Consider the following 27157-nt stretch of genomic DNA (forward strand, 5'->3'; position numbering starts at 1 on the left):
AATTTTGGCACAATTTCCCTGAGAAGGACTTTGCAGGGTTGACTGGGCTGGGTGTGCCTTTGTTGTGTCCGAATCATATGTTGCTTTGTTCCCATAATTGCTAAGCAAATGGCGATCCATTGTAAATTGTGGTTTAAGATTTGTGTAATTGTCATGGGACAAGATACCATTGTTGCTTTAATGCTTAATGCAATCTAGCTGATGGATGATATCATTGTACAGTTTATTGGAGACAAACTCTTCTGCTCTTCTTTAAAATAGTGCTGTGGGGTCTTTTATATACTGCAGTGAAATATCAGCTTAGATTATGTGCTCTAGTCACTGAAGTTAGACTTGAATCACAATCTTTTGACTCGGAGGTGAACGTGCTACCTGTGAGTGGGAGTTGATATATTTATACAAGGACCTTCTACTTGTGCAAAAATTCTCAACGGTCACCACCCCTCTCTTCCTTCGCGTACGTTTGTATGGACATGACCCCTACCAGGATTTGTGATGCCAATTGAGAGAGAGAGACCCTGTCTTCTTCTTACTTGGTCCCTCATATCAATGATAACTTGCTTTCAAAAAGTTTACCAGGTGTTACAATGAGGGATCTGATATTCCAGTTCCTGAACTGCATAGTGCAGGGTGGAAGATGCCTGTGCATGGATTTTTTTAACGGGTGGTGGCCATTGCACATCAGCCACCACACGGGCTTGACAGCTAGATCTTGATTCAGTGGCAAGGATTAACCAAGACGACTGGAGACCAGCTTTGCTGCACGGAGCTAGAGCGCACACATATCGCAGTGTGGGCTGGCCCTTGCTGCCCCTGAGCCCTCGCCTCTCCTGGGAGAGACTCTGTAATCGACAGAGGAGAGCAGGAGCACTGTGTTCAGCGAAGGGAGGCGATACCTTCCTGTGGCATAATCGATGAAAAACCTTTCCTGCACCCATGCCCCTATTTCAAATGTATTTCTGTTGCTCTATTGGGCATGCTTACTTATTTGGACCAATTGTTTATTATATTAATGGTGCCCGACAAGGGCACTTGCCATATTGATTTTATGTTTCTGTTTGGTGACACTGGGGCAATAAGCGAAGGTCTATTTCAAATCTGCTGCAACAAATAGGCAGGAAGCCACTAAGCACACACACCCACTCACACACACACCAGCTGCTCGCCCGCGCTCTGTGCACGCCAATCATCCGTGGAAAAGGGCGGTGTCTCCTTTGACGTCGCCATTCCTGGGCGGAGTCAGGGGCGGGGTCTCGCTTGGTGGCGGCTAAGGGGGCGGAGCGTTACTCGCCGGCACCAGTCAGGATGGCAAGGGAGGCGGGATCCTGTCGGTGGCGCATGCGCTGTGCGGCTGCGCGGGAAGGCCTAATTGAAGAACCTGCCCGTTGTGGCATCTTTTCCCGCTGCCTCAGTGTGAGCTCGCGAGATGGCGCAAGAAGCCGTTTAATTTTAAATGTCGTTTTAAGTGAGTTTAATCCGTGCAGTGTCTCAGGCCCGCGGCACTGGCGCTTTTAAAAAAATAAATAAAAGAAGAAAGTGTCTTTGATGAATCTGTCCCTGATGTCGGTGCCGCAGCCGCGCACGGAGGTAAGGACGGAGCAAAATGGAGACGGGCTGCTTGGCGCGCCGGCCCACCCGCTCTGGGCCTCCTTAATGGGGCGCAGTGTGGATTGTTACTGCGGCTAACGCTTCTCAGAAGCTTGTTTGAAACTTGCCAGATCGGCTTGCTTCCTCCCGAAAGTTAGTAAAGAATCGTACAGTGCAGTGGCAGGTCGTGTTTTCAGGTCTGTCAGCTGTTGGGTTTTTCTTTTTGCCGGGTTTAAATGTGTCAGTTGCTGCGGTTTGACTTTTGTTTCGTTTATTTTATGGCTGCTCCCGTTTTATACTCAGTAACTACAATCCTTTTCACTGTGTGTTTGATCTCTAATGTATAGCTTTGCTCAGTTATCTTTGGCGGGGGTGATTTAGGTTAACACAAGATTATCTTGTCAGGATGGTGGTTTACTCCCTAACCAGATAATTAGGGTGCAGCATACATACCCCTTTTTTTATATCTTAAATTTCCTTCCTCCAGTCTAGCCTAATAATAATCGTTGACATTTATTGCTGTTGTTTACAATGTTAATATTTTTTGTTGGATATTTTTGTTACACAATTTTGGAAGCATTTCATTTTCGATTAAGATTATCTGAAATGTGCAGTTTAATTCCTTTTTCGTAACTTCTAGAAAATAGAACAGCAACGTAAGAGTGTGTACTTAATTTGCAAACATGTTACAACCTGTAGGAAAAAGGTTCTTAACAGGATTGAATGCAACGGCTAGAATACTGGGTTACATTTCTATTTATGTAAGTAGGTGGATTTTTTTTTTGAATCAAGTTGTGCTCCACGGATTGTTTGCTCCTCTCGTGGATGGTAGCTTATGTGGAGTTGAATTCAACAGCTACCCCGAACCAGCCAGTAACTCACCCAGTGGCCGTCCTTTTATATGTAAACCTGAATCATGAGTCCCAGCAGGCTGTTTAACTTGTGAGGGGTATGGAGGAGAGTCACACTAGACCACAATGAGGTCCTCACCTGATAGCCATATATGTGATAGTGGTTAAGTTTTTATTTTCTTTCACATCACTATCCTGTCTGATAACACTCATCAGTGTCAAACTTGGAGTTTGTATTGCTCAGCACCATACCAGACAATGATTTATCATTGGGCCATCAGGAAAGCCCAAGGTACTTGCTTCAGTTGGGTTCCTTTGTTGGCACATTGTATAAATGCACTGTATGATATACTGAGCCAGATCTGTAGCGTCCCAGGTTCTGATGGCCACTGATCTGTCCTTGAAAGTGGACATTGGGTAACAACAACAACTTTTATTTATATAGCGTCTTTAACGTAGTGGAACGTCCTAAGGCACTTCACATGAGTATCAAGATATTAAAAAATTTGACATTGAGCCGCATAATATAAATTAGCGCAAGTGACAAAGGGATAAGTTTTTAACGAGCATCTTGAAGGAGGAGAGAGAGCCGGAGAAGTTTAGGCTGGGAGTTCCAGAGCTTGGGACCTAGGCAACTGAAGGCACCGCCACCAATGGTTGAGCAATTATAATCAGGGATGCTCGAGGGTAGAATTAGAGGAGCGCAGATATCTCCGGGAAGTGGTTGGGGCTGGAGGAGATTAGAGATAGGGAGAGGCAAGGCCATGGAGAGATTTGAAAACAAGGATGAGAATTTTGAAATTGAGGCGTTGCTTAACTGGGAGCCAATGTAGGTCAGCGATCGCGGGGGTGATGGGTGAGCGGAACTTGGTGCGAGTTAGGACACGGGCAGCTGAGTTTTGGATCATCTAGCTTACATAGGGTAGAATTTGGGAGGCCAGCCAGGAGTGTGTTTGAATAGTCAAGTCTAGAGGTAACAAAGGCATGGATGAGGGCTTCAGCAGCAGATGAGCTGAGACAAGGGTGGAGACGGTGGTGGAAATAGGTGGTCTTAGTTACTCTGTAGATATGTGGTCGAAAGCTCATTTCGGGGTCAAATATGACACCAAAGTTGCAAACAGTCTGGTTCAGCCTCAGACAGAAGTTGGGGAGAGGGATGGAGTCAGTGGCTAGTGAACAGAGTTTGTGACAGGGACCAAAAACAACTGCTTCGGTCTTCCCAATATTTAATTGGAGAAGATTTCTGCTCATCCAGAACTGGATGTCGGACAAGCAGTCTGACAATGCGAGGAGGGGTCGAGAGAAGTGCTAGTGAGGTAGAGCTGGGTGTCGTCAGTGTAGATGTGGAAACTGACGCTGTATTTTTGGATGATGTCGCCAAGGAGCAACTTGTAGATGAGAAATAGAAAGGGTCCAAGGATAGATCCTTGGGGGACACCAGAGAAGCTGTTGCTGGTGATTCTCTGGCTACGATTAGATAGATAAGAATGGAACCAGACGAGTGCAGTCTCACCCAACCGGCCGATGGTGGGGAGGCGTTGGAGAAGGATAGAGTGGTCAACCGTGTTCAAGGTGGCAGACAAGTCAAGGGGGACGAAGAGAGATAGTTTGCCTTTGTCACAGTCACAAAGGATGCCATTTGTGATTTTGATGAGAACAGTTTATTACTGTGGCAGGCGTGGAAACCGGATTGGAGGGATTCAAACATGGCATTATGGGAAAGATGGGCTCGGATTTAGGAGGCGACAACACATTCAAGAACTTTGGAGAGGAAAGGGAGGTTGGAGATGGGACAGTCGTTTGCAAGGACGAGGGCTGTTTTTTTGAAGAGAGGGGTGATGACGGCAGATTTGAGGGGGAGGGGGACAGTACCCGAGGAGAGAGAACCGCTAACAATGTCGGCTCACATGGGGACCAGAAAAGGAAGTTGGGTGGTCAGCAGTTTGGTGGGAATAGGGTCAAGGGAGCAGGAAGTGGATTTCGTGGACAGGATGAGCTCGGAAAGATCATGAGGGGTGATCAGAGAGAAACTGGAGAAAGATCTGAAGTCAGGGCCAGGGCAGGCGGGATCCTAAGAAGAAGTTTGGTCTCGTGGGCTAGCGGAAGGAAGGGAAGAGGCAGAGGCGTCCGAGCGAACGATCTCAATCTTGGAGACAAAGCGCTCCTCACACTTGCTGTCGGAGGTGAGGGTGGAGACTGGGGAGAGGGGTTTAAAAAGATGGTTAGCAGTAGAGAATAGAAGCCGGGGTTTATCTTTACCTTCCAGAATGGTTCTGGAATAGTGAGTAATTTTGGTAGACAAGAGCAGGACCTGATAATGCTTTATGTGGTCCAGCCAGATCTAGCTGTGAATGGCTAAACCAGCTGTCCGCCACATCCGTTCAAGTCTGTGACCCTTGGACTTAAGGGAGCGAAGATCAGGGCTGTACCAGGGGGAACGGCCAGGGTGAGAGAGAAAACAGATTGAACCTCCCTTATCTGGAACCCTCGGGACCTGGCCTGTTCTGAATAAGGGATTTTTCCGGGCGAGGGGTGGTCACGTTAAATTGGGTGATACTGGTACTGAGCAAGGGGATATCGGGGCTGACTGGCTTGGGGCTGGGAGTGCGGCAGAGAGATACGCGCAAGTGCCACCCGGTGGCCGGAAATGGTTCCAGACGAGAGGTGGTTCTGGATAAGGAAGGTTCAACCAGTAATTGTTTTAACAGGGACTAGAGCATCAAAGGTAGTGGTGAGGGTGTGATTGAGCAGATCGGTAGCTGCAGAAATGTCACTGAATGGCGGGCCAAAGGCTGGACAGTTGGGAGTTGGAATTATAGATCGGTTAGCCTGACATCAGTGGTGGGGAAAATGTTGGAATCAATTATTAAAGATGAAATAGCAGTGCATTTGGAAAGCAATGACAGGATCGGTCCAAGTCAGCATGGATTTATGAAAGGGAAATCGTGCTTGACAAATCTTCTGGAATTTTTTGAGGATGTAACTAGTAGAGTGGACAAGGGAGAACCAGTGGATGTGGTGTATTTGGACTTTCAAAAGGCTTTTGACAAGGTCCCACACAAGAGATTAGTGTGCAAAATTAAAGCACATGGTATTGGTGGTAATTTATTGACGTGGATGGAGAACTGGTTGGCAGACAGGAAGCAGAGAGTCGGAATAAACGGGTCCTTTTCAGAATGGCAGGCAGTGACTAGTGGGGTGCTGCAGGGTTCAGTGCTGGGACCCCAGCTGTTTAAAATATACATCAATGATTTAGATGAAGGAATTGAGTGTAATATCTCCCAAGTTTGCAGATGACACTAAGCTGGGTGGCGGTGTGAGCTGTGAGGAGGATGCTAAGAGACTGCAGGGTGATTTGGACAGTTTAGGTGAGTGGGCAAATGCATGGCAGATGTGAGGTTATCCACTTTGATGGCAAAAACAGGAAGACAGAATATTATCTGAATGGTGACAGATTAGGAAAAGGGGAGGTGTAACGAGACCTGGGTGTCATGGTACATCAGTCATTGAAGTTTGGCATGCAGGTGCAGCAGGCGGTGAAGAAGGCAAATGGCATGTTGGCTTTAATTGCTAGAGGATTTGAGTATAGGAGCAGGAAGGTCTTACTGCAGTTGTACAGAGCCTTGGTGAGGCCACACCTGGAATATTATGTTCAGTTTTGGTCCCTTAATCTGAGGAAGGATGTTCTTGCTATTGAGGGAGTGCAGCGAAGGTTCACCAGATTGATTCCAGGGATGGCAGGACTGACATATGAGGAGAGACTGGATCAACTGGGCTTGTATCTACTGGAGTTTAGAAGAATGAGGGGATCTCATAGAAACCTATAAAATTCTGACGGGATTGGACAGGTTAGAGGCAGGAAGAATGTTCCTGTTGCTGGGGAGTTTCAGAACCAGGGGTCACAGTCTAAGAATCAGGGATAAGCCGTTTAGGACCGAGATGAGGAGAAACTTCTTCACTAAGAGAGTGGTTAAGAACATAAGAATTAGGAACAGGAGTAGGCCATCTGGCCCCTCAAGCCTACTCCACCATTCAATAAGATCATGGCTGATTAACCTGTGGAATTCTCTACCGTTGAGGCCAGTTCGTTAGATATATTCAAAAGGGAGTTAGATATGGCCCTTACGGCCAAAGGGGTATGGAGAGAAAGCAGGAAAAGGAGTACTGAGGTTGAATGATCAGTCATGATCTTATTGAATGGCGGTGCAGGCTCGAAGGGCTGAATGGCCTGCTCCTGCACCTAATTTCTATGTTTCTATAAGTGCAGTTGTACGAGAGTCGGGAGAGAATTTTATCTCGGGGGCAGACATAGAAGGGGTTGGGGGGGAGCAGTGGGTAGAAAGGGGATGTAGATGGAGAGCGACACGAGGAAGTGGTCAGAGATGGCCATATCTGTGATTGACACGATGGGAGTAGCAACAGATACAATACTACACATCCATGACTCAGCAATGGATATCCTTTTCCTGCAAAATGTTATGGGAAGAGAATTGGCCGTAAAGAGAATATAATTAATTTCCTTCTAACTTTGCACATTGCAAGCCACATATTACAGGCATTCAATCAATATGAAATATGAACCCAAAACTATGATTCACATAAATGGCTAATAGATTTCAATAGTTATACAAATCTAATAGTTACTGATGAAGGCCACCCTGTACAGGACTCTCGCATATTGTCCTCATCTCACAACACCGGCCAAAAAGTAAAAACCAGGGTGAACCTGGTCCGGAAACTCGCTGGAACATCATGGGGAAGCACAGCCAGAACACTTCGCACCGCAACAGTGGCCCTAGTCTACTCTGCTGCAGAATACCGCTCTGCCTCAAGGTCCTGCAGCCGCCACACAAATATCGTGGACGTGCAGCTAAATGCCGCCATGAGAATGGTGTTGGGGATGCTCGAGTCCACTCCAGTGTCCCACGTTACCCCGTCTGCCATTCGCCGAGACGTCCCTGTGCTCCATGAGATGGACAAAATCATGAGCAACAACGACTTTTCCCATTCACAGGTGTGAAAAACCCATCACAAAAGTGCTTAAAATCACGTCGGCCCTTCTGGGAAACAGCAGCCAATACCAACGCAGCTGGTATCGACATACTATCCAGATGGGCAGAATTGTGGGATGCATGCAACATAAAGAGCCAACACCTTTTCTGACCCAACAGCAGAGGTCCGTAGCTTTGGCCTCCCTCGAAGACAGTGGACATGCTCAACCAAATCCGTACAGGGCTTGGACGATGCGGCCACCTGCTCCACAAATGGAAGATGAGGGTTGACCCAAAATGCGACTGTTGCCATGAGTCCTTGACCATGGAACACATCACATCAACCTGCCCACTGAGATTTATTGTGGGAGGCACCTCATTTCGCCACTGGACATCTCAGAAGGCCATTGAATGGATAGCCAAACTAGACACCCCATTTACAGGCTTTTCCCGTCATACAAAACAACAGTAGTTATAAAAACAATCCTTTGGCTGAAGTACTCTTCCATAGAGGCCAGGAGACCCTTTCTGTCAAACTATAGGTGGAGTGGAATGCACCCAATGAATATGGAGTACATGGGAATTCCTGTGAAGGCTGCTGAAAACGGTCAAACATTTATGTGGAGATTTAAAAGATATTTCTTGGAAATTGAAGTCTTGTGTCTTAATATAAATATTTGGTTTTAGTTTACATTTTTTGATGAATTTTCACACAAAATGTCAACCTGGGGAATATAATATTTACCCAGTATCCCTGTCGAGCATCCTGACTTCGAGTACAGCATAAGAATCATGCATATGTACTTTATTCCAGCAAGGTATCTGAATGAGTAATTGAGATTGTTAAAAGGATGTAGAGGCACTGGAGAAGGTGCAAAAGAATTTATATGGCTGATAGAATTGAGAGGTTATAACTAATCAGGAAGGACTGACTAAGCTGGGATTCTTCTTGAGAATGACATAATGGAGACCGTTTGATAAGGTAGATAAGATGTTAGTTGTTGGGAAGTCCTAAAGTAGGGGTCATAAATATAAGGTAGTCACCAATAAATCCAATAAGGAATTCAGGAGAAGAAACTTCTTTACCCAGAGAGTGAGTGGTTAGAATGTGGAATTTGCTATCACATGGAGCAGTTGAGACAAATAGCCTAGATGCTTTTAAGGGGCAGCTGGAGAACTACGTGAAGGAGAAAGGAATACCTGTGGAAGGATATGCTGATGGTGTTAGATGAAATAAGGTGAGAGAAGGCTCACATAATTATTGGTAAGTAAAATCAAGGAAAACCCAAAGATGTGTTCATAATTAAAAAGCAAGAGAATAACTAAGGAAAGAGTAGGGCCTGTTAGAGACCAAAAATGTAACCTGTTTAACTTGTGTGCACAGGCAGAAGATGTCGTCCTCAATGAATACTTTGTGTCTGTCTTCACAGAAGAGGGACAATGCAGACATTGTAGTTGAGGAGGAGTTTGAAATATTAGATGGGATAACCATTGAGAGAGATGAAGAATTAAGAGGTTTAGCATCTTTGAAAGTAGATAAATCGGCAGGCTTTGATGAATTGTATCCCAGGCTGTTCCGAGGCAAGGGAGGAAATAGCAGAGGCTCTGACCAACATTTTCCAATCCTCTGGCTACAGATGTGGTGTCAGAAGACTAGATGACTGCTAACATTGTGCTATTGTTTAAGAAGGAAGAAAGGGATAGACTGAGTAATTACAGGCCAGTCAGCCTAACCTTGGTGGTGGGAAAATTATTGGAAAAAATTTTGGGGGACAGTATAAATCATCATTTAAAAAGTCACAGATTAATCAAGGGCAGTCAGCATGGATTTGTTAAGGAAGGTCATATTTGACTAACTTGAAAGATTTTGAGGAGGTAACTAGGAAGGTCACTGAGGGTAGTGCATTTAATGTAGTCTACATGGATTTTAGCAAAGCTTTTGATAAGGTCCCACGTGGCAGGTTGATCAAAAAAGTAAAAGCCCATGGGATCCAAGAGAAAGTTGAAGTTGGATCCAAAATTGGTACAGTGGCAGAAAGCAAAGGGTAATGGTTGACGACTGGTGTTTCCGGTGGGGTTCCACAGGGCTCAGTACTAGGCCCCATACTTTTTGTGATGTATATCAATGATTTAGACTTCAATGTAGGAGGCATGATTAAGAAGTTTGCAGATGATACAAAAATTGGCCATGTGGTTGATCATGAGGAAGAAAGCTTTAGACTGCAGGAAGATATCAATGGACTGGTCAGGTGGGCAGAAAAGTGACAAATGGAATTCAATCCGGAGAAATGTGAGAATTCATTTTGGGAGGGCTAACAAGGCAAGGGAATACACAATAAATGGTAGGACACTGAGAAGTGTAGAGGAACAGTGGGATCTTGGAGTCCATGTCTGCAGATCCCTGAAGATAGCAGGACAGCTAGATAAGGTGGTTAAAGAGGCATACAGGATACTTTCCTTTATTAGCTGAGGCTTATAATATAAGAGAAGAGTGATTATACTAGAATTGTATAAAACATTAGTTGGGTCACAGCTAGAGTACTGCGTAAGTTCTGGTCACCACATTACAGGAAAGATGTGATTGCACTAGAGGGTACAGAGGCAATTTCCGAGGATGTTGCCAGGACTAGAGAATTTTTGCTACAAGGAAAGATTGGATAGGCTGGGGTTTTATTTAGAACAGAGGAGGCTGAGGAAGACATAATTGATGTGTATAAAATGATGAGGGGCCTAGATAGTGCAAAGGAAGCACCTATTTCCCTTAGCAGAGAGGTCAGTAACCAGGGGGCATAGATTTAAAGTAATAGGTAGAAGGATTAGAGGGGAATTGAGAATTCTTTTCTTCCAGAGGGCAGTGGGTGCCTGGAATTCACTGCCTGAAAGAGTAGGAGAGCAGAAACACTCATCATATTCAAAAAGTACTTGGATATCTACTTGAAATGCCATAACCTGCAAGGCTGCGATGTGCCGAATGGCCTCCTGTGCTGCAAATTTCTATAATTCTATGTGCTGTAATTGCAATGTAATTTGTTTTGTGAACCTACTTGATTTAAGATTGTTCAATCTTATTTCTCAAAGGACTATAACCTCCATCAGGTTGAGGAGACTTTTGTCCTGTCACTCTGGTCTGAATTTGTGCCCAAAGTGGAGGACCGTGGTTGTAACACGTGCATCTAATTGCTCTCTGCCCCCCTCCAACTTTGATTTTAATCTATTGCTCTATCATATTTTAATTTAATACCTAATGAGCTGTGACTAAAATGGGATCTATGTTTGTGGCAAATGGTGGAAAAAGCATCCTGTATTTGTATTTTCTTTCCAGTTGATTGTTGGAGGTGAGGAGAAAACAAATGACAGCGATACGGACAGCGGCAAGGGAAGTTGTGGAATGGTCTCCCCGCATTCCAAAAAAGAGACATGCCACTCTGACTCAGGTTTGTGTCTCCTTCTGTATTACTTGATTGTCACCAGTAATTCCCTCCCAATATCCTCAATTCTAATGTTTGTTGTAGCTTATTGAACGCTTCATCAAAAAATTCTCTCCGATGTGTGTTTTACTTGCTTTTGAAGGAATTGTAAACTATTATTCTCTACCTCCAAGGTGGTGGAAGGCTTTGCTTCCATTTAATTCCCTTGGATTTACCAAGAATTATGTAACAACGGGTTAAGATCTGGAACACACGGCCTCGCTGCTGGAAGCAGATTCCATTGAAACTTTCAAAAGGCAGTTGGACATGTACTTGAAGAGGATTAGTTTGCAGGGTTATGGGGAAAAAGCTGGGGTCTGCAATTAAATTGGATAGCTCTTTCAAAGATCCGGCACAGACAAGATGGGCCAAATGGCCCCCTTCTGTGCTGTAAGATTCTATGGTTCTATTGCAATTTTACATCTCAATACACCAGCTTTACTGTAATCAGCCAGTGGGCCATTTGTGTTTAGGTTTTGATATAGCTTGGACCAGTAGTAGTAGGTACTGTAGGTGGGTGGTTCTTCCTGATAGCAAACCACTGAGGTTCAAATATGACAATGTGGGTGACCAAAACAGACCGTCCCTTTTGTTCTTTCCACCCCTTTCCCTGCCTCTGCACCTGATTAAAATCTGTTACATCTCTAACTTTTCCAGTTTTTACGAAGGGTCATTGACCTGAAACGTTAACTCTGTTTCACTCTCCACAGATGCTGCTTGGCCTGCTGAGTGTTTCCAGCATTTTCTGTTTTGTTTGAGATGGTTCTGAAGCCTAACGGGCTTTTTTAAAAAAAAAACAACAGTTCAGCAGTTTCTTGCGTCCTGGTATATGATGATGTGTCTCCATAATGTGAGGCTTATTATGTACATCAAACTGCAAATTGAATCAATATGCCAACATTCAGAAAGTAAGCTGTGAGGAGGATGAAAGCCTGCAAATGGAGAAATGTGAAGTTATCCACTTTGGTAGGAAAAGTAGAAAAGCAGAATAATTTGTAAATGGTGAGAGATTGGGAAATGGTGGTATTCAGAGGGACCTGGGTGTCCATGTACACAAATCACTGAAACGTAACATGCAGGTACAGCAATAAATTAGGAAAGAAAATGGTACGTTAGCCTTTATTGCAAAAGGGTTGGAGTGTAAGAGTAAAGAAGTCGTCTTACAATTATATAGGGACTTGATGAGACCAGACCTGGAGTACTGTATTCGGTTTTGGTTTCCTCACCTAAGGAAGGATATATTTGCCTTGGAAGGAATGCAATGAAGGTTCACCAGACTAATTCCTGGGATGGCAGATTGCCCTTTGAGAAGAGATTGAGCAGACTAGGCCTATATTCCGTAGAATTTAGAAGAATTAAGTGATCTAATTGAAACATAAAATTCTTATAGGGCCTAACAGGGTAGATGCTGGGAGGATGTTTCTCCTGGCTGGGGAGTCTAGAACTTGGGGGTCACAGTCTCCGAATAAGGGGTCAGCCATTTAGGACATGATGGGCCAAATGGCTTCCTTGTGTACGATAAATTTCTCTGAAAAATACATTCTATTCTATGACCGAGATGAGGAGAAATGTCTTCACTCAAAAGGTTGTGAATCTTTGGAGTTGTCTACCCCAGAGGACTGTGGATGCACAGTTAAGTATATTCCAAGGCAGAAAATTATAGATTTTTGGATACTAAGCAGTCCAGGGATAAGGGGATAGTGCAGGAAAGTGAGGTTACAGTAGAAGATCAGCCATGATCTTATTGAATGGCGGAACAGGCTCAAAGCACTAAATGGCCTTACTCCTGCTCCTATTTCTTCTGTTCTTATTCAAAATGGTACTCTTCTCCCCTTTGTCCCAGCTCGTGTTGTGTTCATGCTATGCCACAGTGCTTCTGTTGTGAGTTATCTCTTTAAACTGTTTCCTAGTTGAATAGCGAGTCACATTTCTATGTATTTCTGTTCTAGTATGAATCTGATGAAATTGACGACTAACTCAATAGTGAAGGCATGTATTAAATACTGAAATGGAAGTACTTCATACAAAATTGACAATGGAATTTACCAATATTTTAGTAACTTCAATCACTTTTTGTTTCTATTCAGATGAGGACATTTTTACTAATAAGAAAATGAAAAGAAAACCTCTACAGGAGAGTGATAGTGATGGGGAGGCGAACAGTATGAACAAACTCAGCAATTCTAAATCAGATGGCGAGAGTGAGCATGAGGAGCAAAATTTGAAAATAAACTCTGTAGATAAAAGCAAGAAGTTACGACGTGTTCGGAGAGTGATGCTGGATAGTGATGAAAGTGACTCTGATGTTCTCAATAGTGAAGGCCAAGCTAGGGTTATAAAATCCAGTTGTGTCGGCAGTGAAAATGAGGAATTTCCCACAGCAGAAGCGCAACACCAAAGCTCTGATTCAGATAGTTCTTCAGTTAACCAACAAAAATCAAAACATTCAAAGCATTGCGAGGAACGATCAAATCAAAAGGGCAAGTCCCAGAGACAGAGAGAAAAAGAGAAGAAGAAACTGGACATGGTTGAAAAACTGAAGAGAAAAAAGAAACAAAAGCAGGTGTGAAAAAGAGATTCAACAGGGCCTTGAAGCATCTTAAATTTGAGCACCTGAGCCATTTGACACTATAGATTTGTTAAAGTCTTAATTACTCCAGCACTCTGAAGATAGTATGTAGCAATAATTAGATTAATCGCTTTTGTTAATTTCTCTGAACTTCTTTCAGTTTTCTGTTCAGGAAGAGTCTACAGAATGCACGATAGCAGATGACAGTGGCTGTCTGCTAAACAACATTGAGCTGTTTGAAACTGAAATGGATGATGAGAATGAACTCGTTGGGGAGGAAGAGGAGTTGTCGTTAGATGCCATACGAGCAGCAGTGAAAAAGAAAGCAAAGCAATCCAAAGTGAGTGCGACTTGAATCTTTTTTGAATTGTGTTGTGTTCTGCTTATTGCAGCAAGTATGGCCTTTTTATGCCGATTTTGTATCCTGAAGGTTTTAACTGCTGTTTGGGGTAAGCTACCTTGGGCACAAGCAGCCCTACCACTGCCTGGGTTTCACCATCTTCAAACTTCTGCCCTTTGTGCTGAGTTTTCTTAGTAACTGTTTAAGTAGGGGGAAGGAGTGGGGGTGATAGGCCCAGAGTGGACACGGAAAAACTCAGTGGAAATATGGACAGGTAATGTAAATCCCAGGTTAGTGATTTATCCCAATGAGCAGGAAAGGGATTTTGTGAATTTACACATCAACCATAAGTTTAAGGTGATGTAGAGAATCCAGTCTGTTTTAAATTTAATCATCACCAAATCATGCATGTGATTACAGGCATTTGAAGGTTAACTGGATTCATGCAATACATTTACCAGAACAGTAATATTTGCCTGCTAGGAATCACTTTTTAAAAGTACAAAATTCCAGCTATTGGGAGATAAAACTGTTCAAGGTATAGGAATTTTCTGTTATTTGCATCAGTGCAGCCATTAGCATTTAAAACCTACATGCCAAACTGCTGTCCTGTATTCAGACATCTATTTTTGTCCTTTTGAGATGCAGTCATCATCTGGAAAAAAAAAAGCAGAATTTGTATTAAGATAGTGCCTTTCACGACCACTGGATGTTCCAAAGCGCTTTATAGCCAATTAAATAACTTTTCAAGTATAGTCACTGTTGTAATGTAGGAAACGTGGCAGCCAATTTGCACACAGCAAACTCTCACAAAGAGCAATGTGATAATGACCAGATAATCGTGTTTTAGTGATGTTGATTGAGGGATAAATATTAACCAGGTCACCGGGGATAACTCCTCTGCTCTTTTTCGCAATAGTGCCATAGGATTTTTTATGTCCACCTGAGTGAGCAGACGGGGCCTCGGTACTCACTGGAGTGTCAGCCTAGATTTTTTTTGTGCTCAAGTCTCGAGTGGGACTTGAACCCACAACCTTCTGACTCAGGCAAGAGTGTGACCAACTGAAACACGGCTGAACTTGAATTAAAATTAAATGCGAACAATTCACACATTTGTAATGCCCATCTTGTCCTCCATATATGTGCACTTTCCAGCAAGACCCACTGGATGGAGGTCAAGAGTAGGAATGCAAGCTAATCCTAATTAAATTCTACAAGCATTCAACAGTCTTACTTATACAAATAAAGAGCCATCTTGACTAAAAAGTTATAATCAAAGCAAAGACAAAATATTGAATATTCCTACCGGTGTAAAGCAGCAGCAGCCTTCGAGCTGCGGTGCTTCAGGCAGGCCTTCCATGTTGGAGACAGGGGCGGCGTCAGTGACTCGACGGCAGCCCAACAACAATGGCAGCAAGCAGCCTTCGAGCTGCGGTGCTTCAGGCAGGCCTTCCTTCCATGTAGGAGACGGGCGGTGTCTGGCTCGACGGCAGCCGAAGACACAGCAAGCAAGCAGCTTTTAGGTGGCACTTTTATGCGACCTCTGTTGCTGGTATCTAGCTCCTGCCATCTCTGCTCAATGACGTTGACTAATATCTCCACTTCCTCATGCAAGAAATTCTTTGTTCTTGGTGGACATTGTTCCATTGCTGTATTGAATTGACACTCTTATTTTTCAAAACACAGTCCTTAATTTGCATGCACCTATGCAGCACCTGTTCTAGAAGTTTAGCTGTGAAAAGCTGCACTCACTGATTTCAGCAGGTGATTTATTCAACAGTGCTGCTAAAAGCACTCCTTCAAACACAAAAAAATCGCCAAAATTCAATCCCTAGCCTTTCCAGAGGTCCACGAGACAAATCAGCACTTTTCTTTAAGTTCCTTTAAAAATGGCCGAGTGCCAATGTTTCTGGGCTACTGCGCGCACGCGCAAGGCTGCCAGCACGACGTTGCCTTATTTAACTTAGCCCCCCTCCACTTGCAGAATCGGCGTGACTCTGTGGCTCTGCCCCCCTGCTGCTGTGTGCGCGCTGCGCCGAGCTCCCAGGGACCAGCAAGGAGCCGGAGAATTAGGTATTTTTCTGTCGTGCTTTTAGGCACGAAAAAACGGGCGTCCAGGTCGGGGCTGCGCCGTTCTAGGCGTGGCCCGAAACTTGACCCCTATAATTCTAAATTATTTCAAAGCAGCATTTAGACATTTGTGGAACTTAATTACACTGAACTATTGTATATTTAATCATGTTGGAGTTTAATTTGCTTGCCTGTGCAGTTGCTGCAATATTTTCTCAGTTGTATTTTTTCTAATTTTAGAGCATTAAACTGGTTCCAGCTGCTGAAAATCTCCGTGATTATGACTGCGAGGAGTCCTTGCTACAAATAAATGAGAAAAAGGTGATATTTGGCTAAAAATAGCATAATATTGAGCCTTGGTCACATCACTGTTTAAAATGTTACAATTAAATATTGTATCCAATATTTGATTGCCGAGGGAAAAGCCTCTTTCTCCAAAGTTATACTAGTGGTTGAATAATGTTTTTGGCTCCTCCTCTTGTTTGTTTCCTTGGAGTCTTTTTTTTAAATACCATATTCTAAGTTTAATAAACTTGTATTCTTACATGTCTTTAAAAAATAACTCCAGAAATGAGTTGCATTTTGAACCCATGTTTTCTCTCTAACTTTAAATTTACAACAGTTCCCTTAAGGAGATCTTGTCCATTACTATCCACAGGCTATATTTTTACCAATTTGACTTTTGGAGAGTTGTTTTGCTCTAAGGTCACCACTTGCTCTAATTGGAGTAATCTGCTTACTGGATTAAGCATAGTGTGTTACGTGCTCACCTTTAATTGGTTGCTATATCACGACTAAGATAGATATATGAAGCATAGCTATTTGGTAAACTAGCAAGTACATGATGAAGTATAACTGCACCGAGGCAAGTCTGTAAGCCTTAATTACCCTTTATTTTAAAAAATACTGAAGAAATAGATTTCTGGGCTTTCGAACACCAAGCCCTGGTTGTTTGTCCAGCAAATTCAGTAATTTCATCATGTACTACTTTTGGTATAACAACTAAGTACAGATGCATAATATTCACGTGGTGTTCAACTGGATTCTTTCAATCCAGTCTGTAGCAAAACAACATCTGTATCTGCTAGGTTTGTTCAATATACTATTCAGGCATTTGAAATGACTTCTTAGCTTGTTCAGCTAGCAGGAAGTTCCTGAGCTTTACATTGATGTAGCATTTGTAATTTAAATCAGTAAATCCTTTTGAGGCTGATCAGCACCCACAGTTTGAGCTCTTTTACAGTAAATAAAAACAGTGCGGCAAAATCCAAACACAGGCAATTTTCACTGGTAATGGCAATTTGATGCATGTTATAGAATATGGTTAGAATGTACAGCAAGACATGTCATATGCAGAAAGCTAAGTAGTTCAGTGCATATATTTTATATAAGCAAAGGATATGCCAGCTAGAATTGTCTGAGGGACAATATGTAAGGTTGTGCTTTACCATTGAGTTTGTAATTCTGATCATGTTCCACCCTCCTACTTGGAGTTAAAATGTGTTGTGTTTCTGGGATTTAACCAGATAATTCTCATGCTTAACGTGTGCATGAAGTGTCTCTGGCTGCACCAACTCGAGCTCCGTGTTTTGGAGCTTGAGCGGCAGCTGGAGTCACTGCGGTGCATCCGCGAGACTGAAAGCAACATGGATAGCACGTTTCTAGAGACTGTCACCTCACAGCTTAAGAGTATGCAGGCAGAGAGGGAGTGGGTGACCGCCAGACAGAAGAGGAAGACTAGGCAGGTAGTGCAGGAGTCCCCTGAGTCCATCTTGCTCTCCAACCGGTACTCTGTTCTGAGTACCGGTGGGGGCAATGGTGGCTCTGGGGAGTGCAGCCAGAGCCAAGTCCACGGCACCACGGGTGGCTCAGCTGCACAGGGGGGGGAGGAAGAAGAATGGAAGAGCTATAGTGGTAGTGGATTCAATAGTCGGGAGCAGACAGGCGTTTCTGCGACTGCAGAAGTGACTTTGCGGTGCATCCGCGAGACTGAAAGCAACATGGATAACACGTTTCTAGAGACTGTCACCTCACAGCTTAAGAGTATGCAGGCAGAGAGGGAGTGGGTGACCGCCAGACAGAAGAGGAAGACTAGGCAGGTAGTACAGGAGTCCCCTGAGTCCATCTTGCTCTCCAACCGGTACTCTGTTCTGAGTACCGGTGGGGGCAATGGTGGCTCTGGGGAGTGCAGCCAGAGCCAAGTCCACGGCACCACGGGTGGCTCAGCTGCACAGGGGGGGAGGAAGAAGAATGGAAGAGCTATAGTGGTAGTGGATTCAATAGTCGGGAGCAGACAGGCGTTTCTGCGACTGCAGAAGTGACTCCAGGATGGCATGTTGCCTCCTGGTGCCAGGGTCAAGGATGTCACTGAGCGGCTGCTAGGCATTCATAGAAACAGAAAATAGGTGCAGGAGTAGGCCATTCGGTCCTTTGAGCCTGCACCACTATTCAATAAGATCATGGCTGATCATTCACCTCAGTATCCCTTTCCTGCTTTCTCTCCATACCTCTTGATCCCTTTAGCTGTAAAGGTCATATCTAACTCCCTCTTGAATATATCCAATGAACTGGTATCAACAACTCTCTGCGGTAGGGAATTCCATAGGTTAACAACTCTGAGTAAAGAAGTTTCTCCTCATCTCAATCCCAAATGGCTTATCCTTAGACTGTGTCCCCTGACTTCCCCAACATCGGGAACATTCCTCCTGCATCTAACCTGTCCAGTCCCGTCAGAATTTTATATATTTCTATGAGATCCCCTCTCATCCTTCTAAATTCCAGTGAATACAGGCCCAGTCGATCCAGTCTCTCCTCATATGTCAGTCCAGCCATCCCGGGAATCAGTCTGGTGAACCTTCGCTGCACTCCCTCAATAGCAAGAACGTCCTTCCTCAGATTAGGAGACCAAAACTGAACACACTATTCCAGGTGAGGCCTCACCAAGGCCCTGTACAACTGCAGTAAGACCTCCCTGCTCCTATATTCAAATCCCCTAGCTATGAAGGCCAGCATACCATTTGCCACCTTCACCGCCTGCTGTATTTGCATGCCAATTTTCAATGACTGATGAATAATGACACCCAGATCTCGTTGCACCTCCCCTTTTCCTAATCTGCCGCTATTCGGATAATATTCTGCCTTCATGTTTTTGCCCCCAAAGTGGATAACCTCACGTTTATCCACATTATACTGCATCTGCCATGCATTTGCCCACTCGCCTAACCTGTCCAAGTCACACTGCAGCCTCTTAATGTCCTCCTCGCAGCTCACACCACCACCCAGCCTAGTGTCATCTGCAAACATGGAGATATTACACGCAATTCCTTCATCTAAATCATTAATGTATATTGTAACTAGCTGAGGTCCCAGCACTGAGCCCTGCAGCATCCCACTCGTCACCGCCTGCCATTCTGAAAAGGACCAGTTTATCCCGACTCTGCTTCCTGTCTGCCAACCAGTTCTCTATCCACACCAGTACATTACCTCCAATACCATATGCTTTAATTTTGCACACCAATCTCTTGTGTGGGACCTTGTCAAAAGCCTTTTGAAAGTCCAAATAACCATATCCACTGGTTCCCCCTTGTCCACTCTACTGGTTACATCCTTAAAAAATTCCAGAAGATTTGTCGAGCATGATTTCCCTTTCCCATGCTAACTTGGACCGATCCTGTCACTGCTTTCCAAATGCGCTGCTATTTCATCTTTAATAATTGATTTCAACATTTTCCCCACTACTGATGTCAGGCTAACTGATCTCTAATTACCCGTTTTCTCTCTCCCTCCTTTTAAGTGGTATTACATTAGCTACCCTCCAGTCCATAGGAACTGATCCAGAGTCGATAGACTGTTGGAAAATAATCACCAATGCATCTACTATTTCTAGGGACACTTCCTTAAGTACTCTGGGATGCAGACTATCAGGCCCCGGGGATTTATCGGCCTTCAATCCCATCAATTTCCCCAACACAATTTCCACCGAATAAGGATTTCTTTCAGTTCCTCTTCTCACTAGACCCTCGGTCCCCTAGTATTTCCGGAAGGTTATTTGTGACTTCCTTCGTGAAGACAGAACCAAAGTATTTGTTCAAAAGGTCTGCCATTTCTTTGTTCCCCATTATAAATTCACCTGAATCTGACTGCAAGGCACTTACGTTTGTCTTCAGTAATCTTTTTCTCTTCACATATCTATAGACGCTTTTGCAATCAGTTTTTATGTTCCCGGCAAGCATCCTCTCATACTCTATTTTCCCCCTCCTAATTAAACCCTTTGTCCTCCTCTGCTTAATTCTTAATTTCTCCCAGTCCACAGGTTTGCTGCTTTTTCTGGCCAATTTATATGCCTCTTCCTTGGATTTAACACTATCCTTAATTTCCCTTGTTAGCCACGGTTGAACCACCTTCCCTGTTTTATTTTTACTCCAGACAGGGATATACAATTGTTGAAGTTCATCCATGTGATCGTTAAATGTTTGCCATTGCCTATCCACCGTCAACCCTTTAGTATCATTTGCCAGTCTATTCTAGCCAATTCACGTCTTATACCATCAAAGTTACCTTTCCTTAAGTTCTCTGAATTAACTGTGTTACTCTCCATCTTAATAAAGAATTCTACCATATTATGTAATGGCCATCACATCATACCCATTTGTCTCAATTTGTGCTGTCAACTCATCTATTTTGTTACAAATACTATGTACATTTAGACAAGGTGCCTTTAAGTTTGTTTTACTCTCTTTCTTGCTTGTTTCCTCTCCTTCAAACTCACTTTCTTTATTTTTGCTTTCTAATTCACTCTTTACTCTACTGAATTTAGTTTCAGGTTCCCATCCCCCTGCCAAGCTAATTTAAACCCTCCCCAACAGCACTAGCAACCCCCACCCCGCAAGGATATTGGTCCCGGCTCTGTTGAGGTGCAACCCCTCCGGCTTGTACAGGTCCCACCTCCCTCAGAAGCAGTCCCGATGCCCCAGGCAAGGGTGAACAGCCAGAGGTCGTGGTCCACATTGGTACCAATGACCTAGGTAGGAAGAAGGATGAGGTCCTGCAGAGTTTAGGGAGCTAGGAGAGATTAAAAAGCAGGACCTCAAAGGTAGTAATCTCCGGAGTAATCACGAGCTAGTAAGTACAGAAATAGGAGGATAGAGCAGATGAATACGTGGCTGGAGAGATGGTGCAGGTGGGAGGGCTTTAGATTCCTGGGGCATTGGGACCGCTTCTGGGGAAGGTGGGACCTGTACAAGCCGGACGGGTGCACCTCAACAGAGCTGGGACCAATATCCTCGCGGGGGAGGGGTTTGCTAGTGCTGTTGGGGAGGGTTTAAACTAGCTTGGCAGGGGGATGGGAAGCTGAAACTAGATTCAGTAGAGAAGGGAGTAAAGAGGGAATTAGAAAGCAAAAATAAAGTGAGTGAGTGAAGGAGAGAGGAAACAAGCAAGAAAAAAGGGTAAAAAAGCAAACTTGAAGGTACTTTGGCTAAATGCACATAGCATTTGTAACAAAATAGATGAGTTGACAGCACAAATTGAGAGACACGGGTATGATCTGATGGCCATTACGGAGATGTGGTTGCAAGGTGACCAGGACTGGGAATTAAATATTCAGGGGTACTTGACAATCCAGAAGGACAGACAGAAAAGAAAAGGAGGTGGGGTAGCTCTATTGATAAAGGATGGAATCACTGCAATAGTAAGAAATTATATTAGCTCAAATGATAAGGGTGTTGAAACAGTTTGGATGGAAATAAGGAACAATAAGATGAAAAAGTCACTGGTGGGCGTAATCTATAGGCCCCCTAACAGTAGCAACTCTGTTCACTAAATATATTCAAAAAGGAGTTAGATGTAGTCCTTACTACTAGGGGGATCAAGGGATATGGCGAGAAAGCAGGAATGGGGTACTGAAGTTGCATGTTCAGCCATGAACTCATTGAATGGAGGTGCAGGCTCGAAGGGCCGAATGGCCTACTCTTGCACCTATTTTCTATGTTTCTATGTTGGTCGGAGCATAAACCAGGAAATAGTGGGGGCTTGTAAAAAGGAACCGCAATAATCAAGGGTGATTTTAACCTCCACATTAATTGGACAAATCAAATTGGTCAGGGTAGCCTTGAGGAAGAGTGCATAGAGTGCCTAAGGGACGGGTTCCTTGAGCAGTATGTAATGGAACAACCAGGGGAAAGGCGATCTTTAGATCTGGTCGTGTGTAATGAGACAGGATTAATAAATAATCTACTAAAGGATCCCCTCGGAATGAGTGATCATAGCATGATTGAATTTCAAATTCAGATGGAGGGTGAGAAAGTTGGATCTCTAACAGCGTACTAAGCTTAAATAAAGGAGACTATGAAGGTATGAGGGCAGGTTGGGCAAAGTGGACTAGGAAAATAGATTTAAAGGGCAGGACAGTTGATGAACAGTGGTGTACATTTAAGGAGATATTTCACAACTCAGGAAAAATCTATTCCAATGAGGAGGAAAGGGTGTTAGAGAAAAGATAGCCATCCGTGGCTAACTAAAGAAATAAAGGATGGTATCCAATTTAAAAACAAGTGCATACAAAGTGGCCAAAACCAGTGGGAGGACAGAAGACTGGGAAGCTTTTAAAAGCCAGCAAAGAACAACTAAAAAAATGATTAAGAAAGGGAAGATTGACTATGAAAGTAAACTAGCGCAAAATATAAAAACAGATAACTAGAGTTTCTATAGGTATATAAAAAGGAAAAGGGTGGCTAAAGTAAATGTTGGTCCCTTAAAGGACGAGACTGGGGAATTAGTAATGGGGAACATGGAGATGACAAACTCTGAACAAATATTTTGTATCAATCTTTACGGTAGAGGACACTAACAATATCCCAACAGTGGATAGTCAAGGGGCTATAGTGGGGGAGGAACTTAACACAATCACTAAGGAGGTAGTATTCAGTAAGATAATGGGACTAAAGGCAGATAAATTCCCTGGATGCCTTACATCCTAGGGTCTTAAGAGAAGTAGCGGCAGGGATAGTGGATGCATTGGTTGTAATTTACCAAAATTCCCTGGATTCTGGGAAGGTCCCAGCAGATTGGAAAACTGCAAATGTAACGCCCTTATTTTAAAAAAAGGAGGCAGACAAAAAGCAGGAAACTATAGACCAGTTAGCCTAACATCTGTGATTGGGAAAATGTTGGAGTCCATTATTTAAGAAGCAGTAGCAGGACATTTGGAAAAGCAAAATTCGGTCAGGCAGAGTCAGCATGGATTTATGAAGGGGAAGTCATGTTTGACAAATTTGCTGGAGTTCTTTGAGGATGTAACGAACAGGGTGGATAAAGGGGAACCAATGGATGTGGTGTATTTGGACTTCCAGAAGGCATTTGACAAGGTGCCATATAAAAGATAAAAGTTCACGGGGTCGGGGGTAATATATTAGCATGGATAGAGGATTGGCTAACTAACAGAGAATAGAATCGGAATAAATGGTTCATTCTCTGGTTGGCAACCAGTAACTAGTGGGGTGCCTCAGGGATCCGTGCCAGGACCCCAACTATTTACAATCTATATTAATGACTTGGAAGAAGGGATTAAATGTAATGTAACCAAGTTTGCTGACGATACAAAGATGGGAGGAAAAGCAATGAGTGAGGAGGACACACACAATCTGCAAAAGGACATAGACAGGCTAAGTGAGTGGGCAAAAATTTGGCAGATGGAGTATAATGTTGGAAAGTGTGAGATCATGCACTTTGGCAGAAAAAAATCAAAGAGCAAGTTATTATTTAAATGGAGAAAGCTTGCAAAGTGCTGCAATACAGCGGGACCTGGGGATACTTGTGCATGAAACACACAAGGATAGTATGCAGGTACGGCAAATTATCAGGAAGGCCAATGGTATCTTGGCCTTTATTAAAAACAGTGAAGTCTTACTACATCTATGTAAAGTATTGGTGAGGCCACACTTGGAATACTGCGTGCAGTTTTGGTTTCCATATTTACAAAAGGATATACTTGCTTTGGAGGCAGTTCAGAGAAGGTTCACTAGGTTGATTCTGGGGATGAGGGGGTTGACTTATGAGGAAAGGTTGAGTAGGTTGGGCCTCCACTCATTGGAATTCAGAAGAATGAGAGGTGATCTTATCAAGACTTATAACATTATGAGGGGGTTTGACAAGATGGATGCAGAGAGAATGTTTCCACTGATTGGGGAGACTCGAACTAGAGGGCACGATCTTAGAATAAGGGGTCACCCATTTAAAACAGAGATGAGGAGAAATTTCTTCGGGTTGTGAATCTGTGGAATTCTCTGCCGCAGCGAGCTGTGGAACCTGGGACATTGAATAAATTTAAGACAGAAATAGACTTTTTCTTAATCGATAAGGGGTTATGGGGAGTGGGCTGGGAAGTGGAGCTGAGTCCATGATCAGATCAGCCATGATATTGAATAGAAACATAGAAAATAGGTGCAGGAGTAGGCCATTCGGCCCTTCGAGCCTGCATGGCTGAACATGCAACTTCCGTACCCCATTCCTGCTTTCTCACCATACCCCTTGATCCCCCGAGTAGTAAGGACCTCATCTAACTCCTTTTTGAATATATTTAGTGAATTGGCCTCAACAACTTTCTGTGGTAGAGAATTCCACAGGTTCACCACTCTCTGGGTGAAGAAGCTTCTCCTCATCTCGGTCCTAAATGGCTTACCCCTTATCCTTAGACTGTGACCCCTGGTTCTGGACTTCCTCAACATTGGGAACATTCTTCCTGCATCTAACCTATCTAAACCCATCAGAATTTTAAATGTTTCTATGAGATCCCCTCTCATTCTTTTGAACTCCAGTGAATACAAGCCCAGTTGATCCAGCCTTTCTTGATATGTCAGTCCCGCCATCCCAGGAATCAGTCTGGTGAACCTTCGCTGCACTCCCTCAATAGCAAGAATGTCCTTCCTCAAGTTAGGAGACCAAAACTGTACACAATACTCCAGCTGTGGCCTCACCAAGGCCCTGTACAACTGTAGTAACACCTCCCTGCCCCTGTACTCAAATCCCCTCGCTGTGAAGGCCAACATGTCATTTGCTTTCTTAACTGCCTGCTGTACCTGCAGCCCAACCTTCAATGACTGATGAATAATGACACCCAGATCTCGTTGCACCTCCCCTTTTCCTAATCTGTCACCATTCAGATAATAGTCTGTCTCTCTGTTTTTACTACCAAAGTGGATAATCTCACATTTATCCACATTATACTTCATCTGCCATGCATTTGCCCACTCACCTAACCTATCCAAGTCACTGCAGCCTCATAGCATCCTCCTCGCAGCTCTCACTGCCACCCAACTTAGTGTCATCCGCAAATTTGGAGATACTACATTTAATCCCCTCGTCTAAATCATTAATGTACAATGTAACCAGCTGGAGCCCCAGCACAGAACTTTGCGGTACCCCACTAGTCACTGCCTGCCATTCTGAAAAGTACCCATTTACTCCTACTCTTTGCTTCCTGTCTGCCAACCAGTTCTCAATCCACGTCAGCACACTACCCCCAATCCCATGTGCTTTAACTTTGCACATTAATCTCTTGTGTGGGACCTTGTCGAAAGCCTTCTGAAAGTCCAAATACACCACATCAACTGGTTCTCCCTTGTCCACTCTACTGGAAACATCCTCAAAAAATTCAAGAAGATTTGTCAAGCATGGCGGAGCAGGCTCGAGTGGCCGTATGGCCTACTCCTGTTCCTATTTCTTCTGTTCTTAACATCAAGATACACTCGCATAAACAAACTGTTGCTCTTTAAAATCCAAAGTGTACTCTTATGTAAACAACATATACAGGTAAAACCTCCGAAATCAGGAAACCTCAGGACTGAGGCTATTACGTTTTTCTGGTTTTTCCGGATGTCTGAATAGACATCCGGAAACCCCTTGGCCAAGTTTCGTATTTTTCTGAATTTCAGAGACAAAATCCGACATCCCAAAATTTGGCGCTCAGTGCACCTGTAGTTAGGAAGAAAAAAATGCCTGGGAAAAACCTGCATTGCAGCCCTTGGAACAGCGGTAGGTATGAAGACCTGCAAAAAAGGTAAATTAAAGTTTTTATTAATTCTTTTGCAGCAGTTTGATAGTTAAGTGTCTTGTGAATGTGTTGTGATTTTTTTTGTTTGTGATTTTTTTTGGGGGGGATGTATGTGTGTGTGTCTGTGCGTGGGAGATGGGGACTATTTACAGAATGCTGATCAGAATATCTGTCCGGTTTTTGCAACATTCCAGATTTCTGAGGTTGTACCTGTATTGTAATATAGTCTAAAGAATCTAACAGAAACATGTATTTAGCTTACCAGATATGACGAGAACCATCTCCTGACCTCGTAGGCATCGGATAGCGTAAGAATAAACACCATCATTATTCTAATGCTCTCCTGGCTGGCCTATCTTCCACCCTCCATTTCCGTGAGCTCACCCATCACCCCTGTGCTCACTGACCAACATTGACTCCCGATCCACCAACACCTTGGTTTTAAAATTCTCAACCTAATATTCAAATCCCTCCATGGCTTTGCCCTCCTTCACTATCTATCTAATCTACATCCCTCCAATAACTCTGGCTTCTTGTGCATCCCACTTCCTTTGTCCCACCATTAGTGGCCACACCTTCAGCCATATAGGGCCTAAGCTCTGGAATTTCCTCTATCAACCTCTCCACCTCTCTTAAAACTGTCCTCTTTAACCAAGCTTTTAGTTGCCCATCTTATCTCCTCCTTTGGCTTGGTGTCAATTTTTGTTCTTGTGAAGTGCCTTGGGATGTTTTCCCATGTTAATGGTGCTATATAAATGCAAGTTGTTGTTGTATCTGTGGTTTAAGCTATAAACTACAGTATAGTTTCTTGGAGGTGAAATTAGTAGCAATAGATAATACAGCAGCTATTTTTATGAAACTTCATGCTCGTTCAGAATAATAACACATGGTGCAACACTGAAGATACTAAACCAGGACCAGCATCTGTAACATTAAACTTGTGTACAGGGGAGGGTTTCATCCACCCTTCAAGAAGTCTTGGTATGCCGCCACCACATGGGTCGCAATAGAATAATACAGGAAGAACTGGCAATCTGAGTGATGGCCGAGGTGCATTTCGTGGGCTTGAATCTATGAATCCACCTCCAAGCCTTCGATAACATGGGACCACCCTCCTTCTGGCTAGAATACCTGGAATTCAAGTCTTTCACATATCCCAACACACAGAATCGCCAAGTGTTTACACAAATACAGCTGTCACTCTCAGTGGAGTTCAATGACTCTAAATCTCCAG

The 27157-nt window shown here is 43.7% G+C and overlaps 1 protein-coding gene across 3 annotated transcripts in view; it reads left to right on the forward strand.

The window, feature by feature from the left end:
- The first annotated feature begins 1369 nt into the window (after positions 1-1369).
- LOC139279849 (claspin) overlaps positions 1370-27157 on the forward strand; it is a 59628-nt gene continuing 33840 nt past the window's right edge. For 2 of the 3 annotated variants that reach the window (XM_070899112.1, XM_070899113.1), the window contains exons 1-5: positions 1370-1587; positions 10752-10863; positions 12984-13459; positions 13626-13805; positions 16116-16196. In XM_070899112.1, coding sequence (XP_070755213.1) covers positions 1546-1587; positions 10752-10863; positions 12984-13459; positions 13626-13805; positions 16116-16196 — 891 coding nt within the window. In that variant the 5' untranslated portion in view covers positions 1370-1545. Of the gene's footprint in view, positions 1588-1611; positions 1785-10751; positions 10864-12983; positions 13460-13625; positions 13806-16115; positions 16197-27157 lie in introns of those variants that run through there. The other variant, XM_070899114.1, reaches the window with a different exon arrangement.

This window comes from Pristiophorus japonicus, chromosome 14, assembly GCF_044704955.1.
Source record: "Pristiophorus japonicus isolate sPriJap1 chromosome 14, sPriJap1.hap1, whole genome shotgun sequence".
Classification (NCBI taxonomy): Eukaryota; Metazoa; Chordata; class Chondrichthyes; family Pristiophoridae; genus Pristiophorus; species Pristiophorus japonicus.